Consider the following 13,598-nt stretch of genomic DNA (forward strand, 5'->3'; position numbering starts at 1 on the left):
ACATCACTCATACTATCCAGAATAACCATCCGGATATCAGAATAATAAACATCTCATGTTCGGATCTAGAACTCTAATACCATGTCATAAAACTACTCATCCCAAAAGCCTAAACCTAATAGGACAATATAACACTAATAGTCATATCTCTAATACTTTATAAACATTTATCGTACACATTGTACGCTTAGGCCACTGACTCCATGTACTTTCTCTTTTTATAATCATCATTACTTTCCATTTGTTAGTAGGTAGACAACTGATTACCCGAGTTTTTTTCATTGTGACAAAGGTCATCATAGAATACAAAAAATGCATATGTTAGCTCAACAATCTACTATTACAAATATCACTTGAATAATTCATGCAGAACAGAACACTACATTGAAATTTTCTATGTGTTGGTGATCTTTTTCCATATTGGCAATAATGTGTGAAAGATCCCTCAATGAGATAAGTCAATCGAAATCATTCAAAACTTGACATCTTAAGCATGCTAAAATAATCAAAGCAATACGAGATCCCATGTCACTCATTGACCCACGTTGATGGAATTAACGTACAAGAGTATGTAGACAAATCAAAAATAGAATAGCCTTAATTACCTACCATAAAATCAAAGGTCACTCAAATTAACACTATTTAAAGAGCCACAACCTGGTCCTAGCCATGACGGTATAACACACAACGCACATGGTTCTCCTTTATTTTCTATTATAAAGCAAAAAACTACTCACAAGCAGCAAATAGTAGCTACGCATGCACATTATTAAAGATATAAATATAGTTGTATCTAATCTCATCTACCCATCTTTGTTTCTTTTAGGGAAGGGGATATTCCGTAACTAAAGAGAGAAGAAAATAAACTAATAATAGAACAAAGCTAAAAAGAACAAAGTGAAAGAGAATAAAACAAAATAAAAAAGAAAAGGAAAAAAAAAACATTAAAGTAAAGTAGTATATAGTAAATGAAAAAATAAAATAAAACAGAAAAAGAAGGTAAAGAATAAATGATGGAAGGCCCTATTAGAAGAGACAAGTAATAAGTGGGATTCTCTGCCTTCTTACATGCTCACCCAAAAAGAAGAATACTACACACACCACACTTCCCCCACTTCATTATCATTCATTACACCTTATCTCACCATTCCAAGCTTCCCCTCCTACCCCACTTAATTTTGTCCAACTGGTTTCCTCAACCTTTTTGTTTTTTGCACTATATACATTTAAAAAGCTTTCAAGTATATTGGTATTTCGATAAATTTTAACTATTTTTTATAATTAAAATCAACAATTAAAAATTATTATGTATCGATGTACGTCGAAAATTTTCCTATACATTTTTATTATCATAATCATAATAAATACTACAAAATTCAAAAACTCAATTGCCAATTTTGCCACCTCCTATAGTAACCAGGATCGTCGATTTTTTTTTTTTTTTTTTGTCTTTAGGATCGTCGAGTTTAAGCCACAAACCGCTCACGAAGCGCGTGGTGGGCTTCAAAATCCTTAAACCCAAAAAGGAAAAAAGCAACGATTCAGGGACGAGTCAACTCATCGGACTCAGTCGAGTCCGCCACTCGGATGAATGTCCTTGAGAAGACCCAAGACCTGCTGCATGGTGGGTCTCTTCGCCGGCGACTCGGCGGTGCAAAGGTACGCGACTCGGAGGCTCTCCACCATCTCAGCCTCTGAGTCACCGAATCCGAGCCTCTCATCCAACGCGCGAACACCGTGGCCCTCCCTAACAAGCTTCCTCACCGAAACCACTGTCTCTGCCGTGCCGTGCCGTCCCGTCAGAAGCTCCATCAGCACCACACCGAAGCAGTACACGTCAGTCTCGGTGCTGCAATTCGGCGCGTTCTGTTCCTGCCCGAATTTCCTCAACCCGAAATCAGCGATTCGTGGTTCGAAGTCATCAGAGAGTAAAATATTAGATGTTACCATGTGGCCGTGAACGACAGGCCTGGATCCGGCGTGGTGGAGGAATGCGAGACCACGCGCCATACCAACGGCGATACGGTGTCGTGTTGGCCAAGCCATCTTTTCATGTGACGCGATACCGTTTTGAATCTCCCACGTGTCACCACTCCAATCTTCCACGTTGGTGTCACCCGTTGGTAGCTCGTGTAACCACCTACCTAAATCCCCGTTTGACATGAACTCATACAACACCAGCTTCTCCTTCCCTTCAATTTCACAAACAACAATTAATCATTAATATTTTGGCGCTAAATTCAATTGAATCCTAGTATGGAAATTGGAAAGTACATTCGTGAATTGAATATCCAGTTTTCCATCCCGTGAAAAGCATTGAATGAGAGTACCTGCAATGCAGTAACCGGAGAGGGGCAAGAGGTTAGGGTGCTTCAGCCTGGAGAGGTCAACGAAGATGTTGACAGCGTCATCGTGATCAACGTCTCTTGCGTTTTCCAAAACCCTTGATTGCCACGTGGATATCTCCTGGTAGAACAGCTCGGTACACGGGCCCACATCTACCCTCAGCAAGTTGTGAGTCTTTCCCGAAGTGTGACGTGGCACTCATCAAGTCCTTGAAAGTCAAACTCATCAACGGCTTCTCGAACATCACCACGGCGGCCGACGACGGTTCTTTCAGGTCAGCCACCCATGACGTCCCTGACTCCGTCTCGAAGGCGAACGGCCCTGATTTCTCCATCTTGATGCTCGTCAACGCCACGGGTTTCGATATGGCCCACTTGTTCCTCTTCGCCTCTTCCTTCTTCCTACAGTAACACCGTAACATGCACGCGCTCAACGACAATACCAAAACTACCCCTGAGGCACACGATGCCGCCACAAGCAAAACGGTTTTGTGTTTTGACTTGTGCCTGTGGTGTTTGTTATTAGTTGGTTGCATTGGTGGTTGGTGGTGTTGCTTCTTTGAATGGAGGTTGGATGCGTTGAAGTTCAAGTGGAAGTTGTTGCCGGCGTTTATGAACGCCGATTGGCCGAACTTCTTGTACTTGTTTGGGCTTAGTTCTGTGGATTTGATGAAGTTGTTGTGTGAGATGTTGAGGAACTTGATGGTGTTCAATGGAGGGAAATCTGAAGGGAAGGTTCCATTCAACGTGTTGTTAGAGAGGTCGAGGTAGGTGAGTGAGTGAAGGGAAGAGACTTGTTTCACTGGTCCTTCGATGTTGCAGTTAGAGAGATCGAGGTGTTGGAGTTTTTTGAGGTTCTGGAACCCCGAAGGTAAGGTTCCAAGGTGGTTGTGGGAAAGGTCGAGGGTTTTGAGGTTTGTGAAACCGGAGAGGTGAACCTGATTGGTGAGCCTGTTGTGTGAGAGGTTCAGAACTTGAAGCGATGATGAAACGGTAGCGTTTCGTGTTGTGAGTTGGTTGAAAGCAATGGTCCCTCCGAACCTGTTTCTGGAGAGGTTTACTACTAACAAGTTTGGAGTTGCCCACAACATGTTTGATACTTGGCCTTGCAGGGAATTTCCGGAGAGATCGAGAACTTGCAGGTTTGACATGTTCTTTAGGTAGCTCCATGAGATATTGCCGCTTAAGTTTCTTGAAGGAAGCTCTATGTTCTTAATAATGGGAGATGACTCTTCTACCGAACAGTTGGAAGAAGAAGAAGAAGAAGGTTGGCGTGTTGTTTGGAACCATGAAGGTTTGAATCCAGAGACATATTGGAAGGCTTTTAAGACAAGCTCGTGGTCTCTGTTGTTGTTGCTGCTGCATGATGAAGAAGATTCCACGAGAGAAAACAGAGCAAGGAGAATCAAGAATCTGTAAAAGAAGGGGTTCATGATGAGTTCGTTAATTAAGCTCAATAATCTCGTATGGTATTATATTATACGGCGCAGGGGAATGGTGAGTGAGAGTGAGTGAGATGAGAGGAATGGGAAAAGGAAAAGAAAGAGGGTAGTGATGTTGGTGTTATATGGTGGGACAGTTGGCGGTTATAGGTATAGTGAAGTGGGAAGGAATGAATATTGAAGAAGCAAACTAACGGCGTCATTTAATTTTGATTTTTATGACGGAGGAGTTAACGCCAACGGCACGTGAGCATGCGTTGAAACTCATTAACACAGAATTAATGGAAGTTGTACCTATGGGTCGTTGACTGTTGAGCATCATGACTCATTAGCTTCAAAAATCAACACAGTTTTTATGATCACCGCTTTCACCACATTTCCTCTTGCACTCGCTGATTGTGACCCCTTTTTTGTTTTCATTATCCCCTTTTATTTTTCAAAATTGTGGGTGTTTTTTTATACTATTCTAACCTCATTAGTATTGGTTTTAATACACAGTGATTTTATATTGAAAAGATATATAAAATCTTTAGATGATTTTAAATTGATTTATTTATTTAAGATTGTAATATCATAAAATTTTGATTATTGTGTGTGGAAGAAAAAAGATCTAAGTTGTATTAATATAATATTAGGATTTATGATAGTGTACTCAAATAGATTTGAAGGTGACATCACTGTGGGTTCAAAGGGATGGGGACCCAGTTCTTAAATTTGGACTCAGAGGGTTGGAAAGATCAGAAGGGCAGATGATGTAATGCTAAACTTGTTGCCAATGGCATGCAATAAATTTTCCAAACCCAAACCGCACTTCACAACACCGTATATGCTTCTGTCAACAATTTCAGACAGTGCTTTAATTTAAGCCTTTTAACTGCCATAACAAGATGCAAAGCAGAGAAACAAGCTACATAGTTTATATATTTGGTTTATGCATGTAAACACATGGTTACATTTTTCATGAATAACTTTATATTGAATTTGCTCATGGATTTCGACATACATTCCTCCTAAATACATTGATCCAATAATGGGTAAAAATTATGGAGCATGATTTATACGGTTTTAGCAAATTTTGTATGCCTAGATGTTTGCAACAATTACTCCATGCGCTTACAATGTGTTGCAAATTGGATTACTCAAATTCAGCAATATATGCAGTGTTGCAGAGTTGAAGGAATGGGCTACAGTGCTTTTCTAGTTTTAAAAAAGAACTTATTCTGATGGCAGAGGCAGAGTAGAATGGCAATATACTTGTTCAAGTTCGACCTGAACACTGTTTTTGCTTTTGACTAACCACTCATACTTGAGCAAATGCTCAACATTCAACAAGCAAGAAGCAACATTTCACCTCTTCTGCTCCTAATTTAATGATTCTAGCTACATTTGCAGTTTTTCTTATGTAGATTGGACATATGCTACTAGTCAAACACCAATTGTAGGATAGTACATTTTTTGGGGTAAGTCATATTCATCTTTTATAGGATTAGGTAATATTATCATGTCTATACTAATTACTAATCCCCTTTTAAATGCGAGGTTGTAATTTAGATAGAAAATATCATGTTTATTTTTATTAAAACTGCGTTTAATTTTAAGAATAAAGATAAAATAAGATATTAAAGAATAAAATATAAAAATAGATAAAAATATAACAATTAATATTTTTATATTTATTTATTATTAGATTAAATATAAGATAGAATAAATAATAAAAAAATTAATTTATCTTTATTTTTCATATAAAATTTAGAATAAAAAATATAATAATAATAAAAAATAAAAAAATAAATTATATCTCTATTCAGTATTTATATGATTTTTTTGTCATAAAAGACACAAAATATATAATATTAATATCTCAAGATACAATGTCTTTATTTATATTTAGTCTGTCAAATAAAATTTTATATTTCTGTATTCATATTATAATGTTTTATTTTTATAAATAAAGAATAAATTACCATTTATTTTCATGAAAGATACATGTATCCATATAAGAATAAAACGACAATTGTAGTGTAACCAATTTTCGGATACTCTTAATACATAGAAATCATCTTCCGTAGTTATAATTGTCGTTTTATTCTTATATGAGTACATTTGTCAGCACTGTATCTTTTATGGGTATTTGATAAGGTAGTGGGTTCTTAGTAGGTGAAGAAGATCAGGACAATTATCACATAACAATTATTATAGTTTGATCGCAGCTCAGCTACATATTCTAGTCAAGAGTGCTTTATTTCTTCCCTTTTGACTGAGCAGGTTTTACTAGTTTAAACCATGCCTAATCGGGTGATTGTTATTTGCTAGAGCTATAAGAAAGGAATAAACAGAGATTAGAGATTGAGGATTCCTATGATTGAATAACAATACAAAATAGGATTGTAAAAAATTGAGGAATAGATAAGCACAAATTGGGGCATTTCTCTACATCATCTAATTGCTTAGAGACAAACAAATCACGTGCAAATGACTATGACTTCAATTTGACCTATCTTTAGAGTTTAGACCTCTAAGGAAATATTGCCCATTTAATGAATTATGCAAATGGATTTTTAATTAGAATACAAAATAAGATAAGGCATAATGGAAATTACATTGCAAATGAAGAAAAAGACTAAGACAAATTACATGGCAATGATGCATGATGCATTAGTCAAACCAAGACTAAGACAAACCAAAAGAGGATATATGCATGGATACAGTAAAGTGGTTCATTCAAAAACTAATTAAGCATATTGTGAAGATGGATTTGGAAGATGGCAAGCAGCTTGCTCCACAAACTCCAGATGCTAAGTGGTTACCTCACCTGCTCCTAGCACGTGGGTCTTGGCTTCTTGCATTTGCCTCCATATCTTAAGGAATAAACAAATCTATCCTTGGAAGTTGGAAATGTTAATGGAGGGCAAGAAAAGGTGGATGATGGTATCCACTGATCCACAACCATCCAAACAGAATTCCAAGAGAATGACAGCTCACAACATTTAACAGATACACTTAGATTAAGGAGGATTAATTATTAAAATAAAATAGTTAACAACTATAGTTGACACTCCTACCTGAAAGCTGATTTATAGTATGTATGATTTAAGTTTGTATGTCTGTATTAGTGGTTGTCTGTGTCCCCACAACTGAAATTCAACTTATGATAAAGGTGCCATTTCAGCAACCAGATTTTTATTTTAATTTTTTAATGGGAAAGTATAGAGAATTAATGAAAATTTTGTACAATGTATATAATGGCGGTTTAGGAATGTCTGATTCAGTATTAGAGATATAATTATTAGTGTTATTTTTTCCTATCAGTTTAAGCTTTTAGGATGAGTGGTTTCATGACATGGTATCAGAATTCTAAATCCGAAAGGTCAAGAGTTTGATATTTGATGAACTCCAAAATCAGCTTAAACTTTTGAGATGAGTGATTTCATGACATGAAATGTTTATGTTCATTTTATTAATATTGGGCCAAAAATTTAATCCATTATATACATTGTACACTTAGACTATTAGCTCCGGTACTTTTTTTAATTCCTAAATTGAAAGTTTCATAGAATTTCAGATTGTTACATTATCGGGTGTATGCTTTGTTATAACGGGTTTTTTATTTTTTTGGGACCTCTCTCCTTTAAAAGACTTAAAAAGAAAGTTGCCATTTTTTAATATGGGTGAAAGTGTTTTTGTCTCACATTAATTCGAATTTCGACTAAAACGGACTAGTAAATTAATTATTACATTAATTCAAGTTGATTTTAAGTGAAATTTTTAGAAAAAATATGTATGGATAAAGATTTTCATTATTATTATTGTTAACAATTTGCAAGTAACTAAAAGATTGGCAAAATGAAAACTTATTCAATAAAAAATCATTCTAAATTTTATTATTTTTTATCTACTACTTTTGTTCCTTCTTGTTCGTACATGAATTTTGATGTTTATTTTTGTAACATTTTTTTTCTTATGTTCTCATACATGTTAATATTTTTTTAATTATGATTCTATTAATTTTATTAGAAAGACCATATTAAATAAAAAAACTAAAAAGAGTATTAGAATTTATTTAAATATCTAAAATAAAATAATAAGATAATATAAATAAAATAATTATTTAAATTTATGCATTTTTAGTAATTTTTTATCTAAAAATTATTGAATAATATAATTCAAATAATATTTAATTTACTATAATATATTTTGATATAAAAATTGTCAAACATAAATCCTATTAATACTAACTCACTTCTAATCAAAATTAAAAAGAGATATTAATACAAACTAAAAATTTTTTTATTAAAATATAAAAAAATTAAATTTTTAATATATTTATTCTATATTTATTAAATAAAAATATTTCAAATTTTTTACTAAAGATAAGCTTTAGCAAAAGAGACCTTTAATTAGTTATTTCTTTTCTACGTTAGCATTTGTTACGGCCTTATGGGGTATTTTCTGTGATCATAGATTCATAGTGGTGGTTTGGAATTGGTTTTGTTATGCTTTGCCGTATTTGTTGGATTTTTTTTTTTTCAAACAGACACATATTAGTGTATCAATGTCTGTAGCCAAGGCCTAAAGTAAGCCCATTATTCTTTAAAGAAGGGGAATGGAGTCCTGTCAAATAATGGGCTCTAATTGCTCTCACCGTTTACATAAGACCAAAAAAATAAATGAATATGAGAAATTAATTTTTAACTAGTTAATATTAATTAATTTTTGTTATAAATTTAATTTTTAACTCTCATCTTTTTTTTAAAATAAATTTTAAAATTAGGATTTAAATTTAAATTTTTTAATTCAAAATTTAAGATAAAAAATAATTACAGAAAACATTGACTCAAAAAAAAAAAACCATACAACTCAAACAGTCTTATTTTTTATAGTTTAGATATAACATGGAATATACAACTTCAATATTTTGCTTCTAGATAGTTGCTTAGATTGTAACTTGATAGGAATAATTAATATTAAGCCACCAATAGACTGACATTAATAAAAGAAAAACCCTAATAATAAATATATCATGAACAGCAAATTTCTTAAGAAACCAGAAAAAAACAATCTGCAATTTATTTGTCAACAATATAAATAATCTTGATTATTCAAACAACCAAACTAAACAGCCTAAGACCCCAACAACAAATTAAAACTAAACACCAAGAAACTAATTGTAATTACTACTAATCATAAGGAGAGATAAGACAATAATACAAGGAAAAAAATCAAGCAAAAAGCATAGGAAGAAGTAAGATAAGAAAGAGCGGCAAGTTAGTTATGCTGAGAAGAGGAATTGGTCTTCCAGCATTAGAATGATGAGAAGGAGAAGGTGCAGGTGTAGATGCAGGTGTAGATGCAGGTGTAAATGCAGGTGCTGGTGAGTGTGAATGTGGTGGCTCTGGCTTTGGATTATGTACGGCCAAAACCTTAACAATCATTTTCTGGCCTTTGTCACAGTGGCCCCTAACTCCGCTAATGAAGTAGTACACTCCAGGATGCTCAAATTTGAAGACAGTGTCACCATTGTTGGAGAAGAATAGTGGCTTAGTGGATCTGCAGCTTTCATACTCCTCTTCACTCACCACCAACACCGAATCTTTAGAGTACTTGAAACCTTTGTACAAACAATCATATTCCAAAATTAAACTACATTTATACGTTGAAATATAAATACACATTAAAAATAAATTAAATTATGTATGTATTTATATACAAATTCATTAATTGTTAATTTTAATGGTTGATTTTAGTGTATAAATAATATTTTTGTAAATCATAATTAAAAAAAGAGCAATGCTAGGGGGCCATTAACTAGCCATCAATGATGATTTGATGGTGTGAGATTGGTCTGATATTTTATCCAATGGCTCACCTTTCTCTGCTGGTTACATGCTGGCCAAAATACAATAAAATTGCTGGCCCCTAGACTTTTCCTTAAAAAAAATATAAGTTGTTGGAATAGTGAAGGTACTTACGAAGAGTGTCATCAACTTTGAATCTGTTCTGGGATGCCCATTGGTTATACATTTGATCGTTGTCTCTTGACTTAGGAACAATCCAGCCATCGTGACCCCCAACTTCAAATTCAGTACAATTTACTCTTGATGGCACACACAATATAATAATCAAGGAAACCGAAAGTAATAATGAACAACTTCTGAATAGATTGGCCATATTTGCTGGTTTTGGATATTTCTATAGAGAGCTCTAGTGCGTGGTGTGAGTTTTTTAAAAGAGAATTGGTGGTTAAGGTTTGAACTTATAAGAAGAAAGTAAAAGCACGTTTGTTAGCGAAGATTTGGGAGAGTAATTAGGAGCACTTAATTTGAATTTCATTGGCTTAACTGGTTTTCAAAAATTAGCAATACAATTCTTTCTTAGGAGCTTTTCCCTTAATTTACAATAAAAAAGTTTAGAGAGCTAGTAATTTTTATATTTTTTGGCCAGCACTCAACTATATGTAATCTCACACCATTAAAAACATTATTGATGGCCAATTAATGGTTACAAAACACCAAAATTGCTGCCCAGCGTTTCTCATTTACAATTATTATTAGTGCATTGCCGTCAAATATTTTTAAAGTTATATAATAATAATAATAATAATAATAATAATAATAATAATAATAATAATAACACAAAATAACTATAGCTTGATAATTAAAAAGCGTGCATAAAATTAATAGCTTAAAATCTATACAAAGCCTTAAGTTCAAGTATGGTTTGCATGGATGTATTGAAAATAAAATATACTATTTACATGTTAAAATTAGTTATTAAAATTAAGTATGATATATTTGTATATAAATAATTATATAATTTAATTTACTTTTAATATATATTTTATATTAATAATTTTAATAGTTAATTTTAATATATAATTAATACAGTTGATTGGAAATATTTGAAATAAATGAATCATACAATTAACATAAAACACTCAAGATTACAAGTTTATTATTAATGAGTGTATATTTTCGTGTATGGTGTACGGGATAATACATACAATTATATAAATTTTTTTATTAAAATTTAAATAAAAATATATATAGTAATTATTATTATAAATATTATACAACTTAAAAATATTAAAAATAATTAATATTTATTTTAATTAATTTAGATTAGTTGAATGGTCATCTCATTTGTTTGTTTAAGTAAGTATTTAGAGTTCGAATTTCGTCTTGTGTGTATAAGAATTCATTAGTTAGCGACAGACTCTTAATAAATAGAACATCAATATATGGTGGATTAATCCTCAACTTGCCGAGTTAAGAAATCTATACAAAAAAAATTGTATTTGTCTTTAAAATAGATTAATTTTTCATTAATAGCAATACTTATGGTCTTTTGTCTTTGTTAAAATTTACTTGGGACAATTTTATTTGTTGGTATCATATTTATTCTTAAAGTCAAAACAATATGATCAACATTGTTACTTGTTAAAATTTCACATTTTATGAAATAATTTTTAAATTTTCAAATTTATAAACGTATGTCATTACAAAGTTATTAGTTCGATTAATATTTCTTGGTAACATGGTGTACCGAAACACCATCGTTGAGTATTAGTTAGTGTGAAGAGAAATCAATAACGACTTTTGTTATTCAATATATAATTTATTCTATTGAAAAATAAATTAATATTTTCTAAACTTGTAAATATATTTTCTTCTAATTTCTTACACCATTTTATTTGACAATATTTACCATTAAAAAATAGTAAATCAGCATACTATTCTATAATATATATGATGTACAAGGTAATTTCTTATTTTAAAATTAATTCTAGTTAGTGAGATAAAATTTTAATTTTTTATTTTCTTACTCAAATTTAAATTTAAATTTAAATTTAAATTTGATTAACAACTCATCCTTTTTTAATTTCAATAAAAAAATAAATTAGTTAGATATAAAGTATTTAGCATTTAATAATTTCAATCATTTAAATTTTAATTACCAGAAATTGAGTTAAAAATTAATTATAAAATTAATAATCGATAATATATATATATATATATATATATATATATATATATATATATATATATATATATATATATAGATATATATATATATAGTACATAAATAATAATATCCAATGTATTCATTATTTATTTTTTTTGACAGAATTAATGTATAATCTATTGAGGATTGATTTATTATCCAAAATATTTTTCATAAATTTTGTAATATATAAAAATAGTGATCTTATTTTTTATTATTATTTAAAAAATTCTTTATAATTTTTTAATTATGTAATTAACTTAATTAATAATTTTTATTATTACTTTTATACTAAAAAATTATCAATTTATACTATTTACATATTTTTTCACTACTAATAAATAAATAAGTATTTGCACTATTATATTTATTATCCTAGATGATGACTTAAGTTACTTATTTTGTATGTTAAATAATTTTTGTATGTTAAATTTATTAAATATTAAGATAAAAAAATTATTCAATAAATTATATAAATAGTCATTACAGAAAAGAAAAAAAATTATATATCATATATAATAATCCTTGATATATATAATGTATATATCAAGATTATCTATTTTAATTATGTGAGTGATTATTGTTATTTTCACTTTTTCGTTACATTAAAAAATAATATTTAAAACTAAAAAAGATACCATTAATTTTTTAATTTGAATTAAAAAATGTCTTGTAAATATATCAAACTTTTACATATACTAAGTGTTATAATATTAAATAGTATAGTATTTGTTATAACAATGACTCAAAATATTAATCTAAGATATATTTGAACCTAGTAAAACCTCAACGCAAACAAGATTAACTAAAATCCATTGTTAGGGTCCTAAATTCGATTTAGGTTCATTACCTTAAAGGCCCAATGCAAACGAAGTCTACGCGTCCCCTCTTAAATCGGCTCAAATTGGATCTCCATTGCTAGTTAGATATGATAATGAGTACTCAAGGGAGCGTGAGAAGCCCCATTCTCATCCTTCACCCCTATTTAAAAAAAAGGGAAAATATGAGGAGCCAATGAAATATTTATACAATGTGTACAATGGAGATTTATGGAGTATTAGAGATATAATTATTAATGTTACATTTTTCCATCAGCTGAAACTTTTGGGATGAGTAGTATCATAACATGGTATTAAAGTGCTAGATCCAAAAAGTCAAAAGTTCGATCCTTGGTGAACCCAAAAATTAAACTAATTTTTCGAGAAGATGTTTATTATTCCTTGTACTCGGATGTTTATTCTAAATAGTATAAGGGATGTTCATTTCATAACTCAATAGCCATTGTACACATTGTACAAATAGTCCATTGTCTCCCTAGCGGGATCCAAAAAAAAAATACTCCCAATCCTTCTCCGTCATTGCAAGTTCCTGTTTAATTACCTTTAGGGAACACATATCTCCTTGGATATCTACAATATTCTTTGAAAACTTTTGAAAAAAATTAACATAAAAAGACATAATATAATAATCATAAAATAATCAATTCAATATAATTCAACACAATTTATAACATATTCGTTATGAAAAATAACATTTCAAAAGGATAAAATATAAAAATATATTCCAACATAATAACATAACATAACATTTTTTGGATGATACTGAGCGACGTAGTGACTAACTTGAGAGGTAGAGAAAGTGAGTTAGAGAGAGAAGAGAGGATCGAGGCTAAGAATGAATATGAAAGAAAAAGGAAGAATTCGAATTGGAGGCACAAATTAGGGTTACTAAATTTAAGAAATGGATTTATGTATATATAAATTAGAATAAACTAATAATTTTATATTTATGTATATTTAATAGGTCCATG

At 30.9% G+C, this 13,598-nt stretch overlaps 2 protein-coding genes across 2 annotated transcripts; both read right to left on the reverse strand.

Moving 5' to 3' along the window:
* Positions 1-939: 939 nt before the first annotated feature.
* On the reverse strand, positions 940-3,902 carry LOC130955134 (calmodulin-binding receptor kinase CaMRLK-like). The gene is given in 3 exon segments (XM_057881931.1): positions 940-2,192; positions 2,331-2,442; positions 2,444-3,902. Coding segments are annotated over 3 exon segments (2,073 nt in total). The 5' UTR covers positions 3,779-3,902; the 3' UTR covers positions 940-1,566.
* A 5,104-nt stretch (positions 3,903-9,006) lies between these two features.
* On the reverse strand, positions 9,007-9,927 carry LOC130955394 (early nodulin-like protein 5). The gene is made up of 2 exons (XM_057882243.1): positions 9,757-9,927; positions 9,007-9,395 (listed from the first exon to the last, which is right to left on the reverse strand). Exons 1-2 carry the CDS (start codon positions 9,806-9,808, stop codon positions 9,007-9,009), a joined length of 441 nt encoding a protein of 146 aa, XP_057738226.1. The 5' UTR covers positions 9,809-9,927.
* Between the last annotated feature and the right edge of the window lie 3,671 nt (positions 9,928-13,598).

Source organism: Arachis stenosperma, chromosome 10 (assembly GCF_014773155.1).
Source record: "Arachis stenosperma cultivar V10309 chromosome 10, arast.V10309.gnm1.PFL2, whole genome shotgun sequence".
Taxonomy (NCBI): Eukaryota; Viridiplantae; Streptophyta; class Magnoliopsida; order Fabales; family Fabaceae; genus Arachis; species Arachis stenosperma.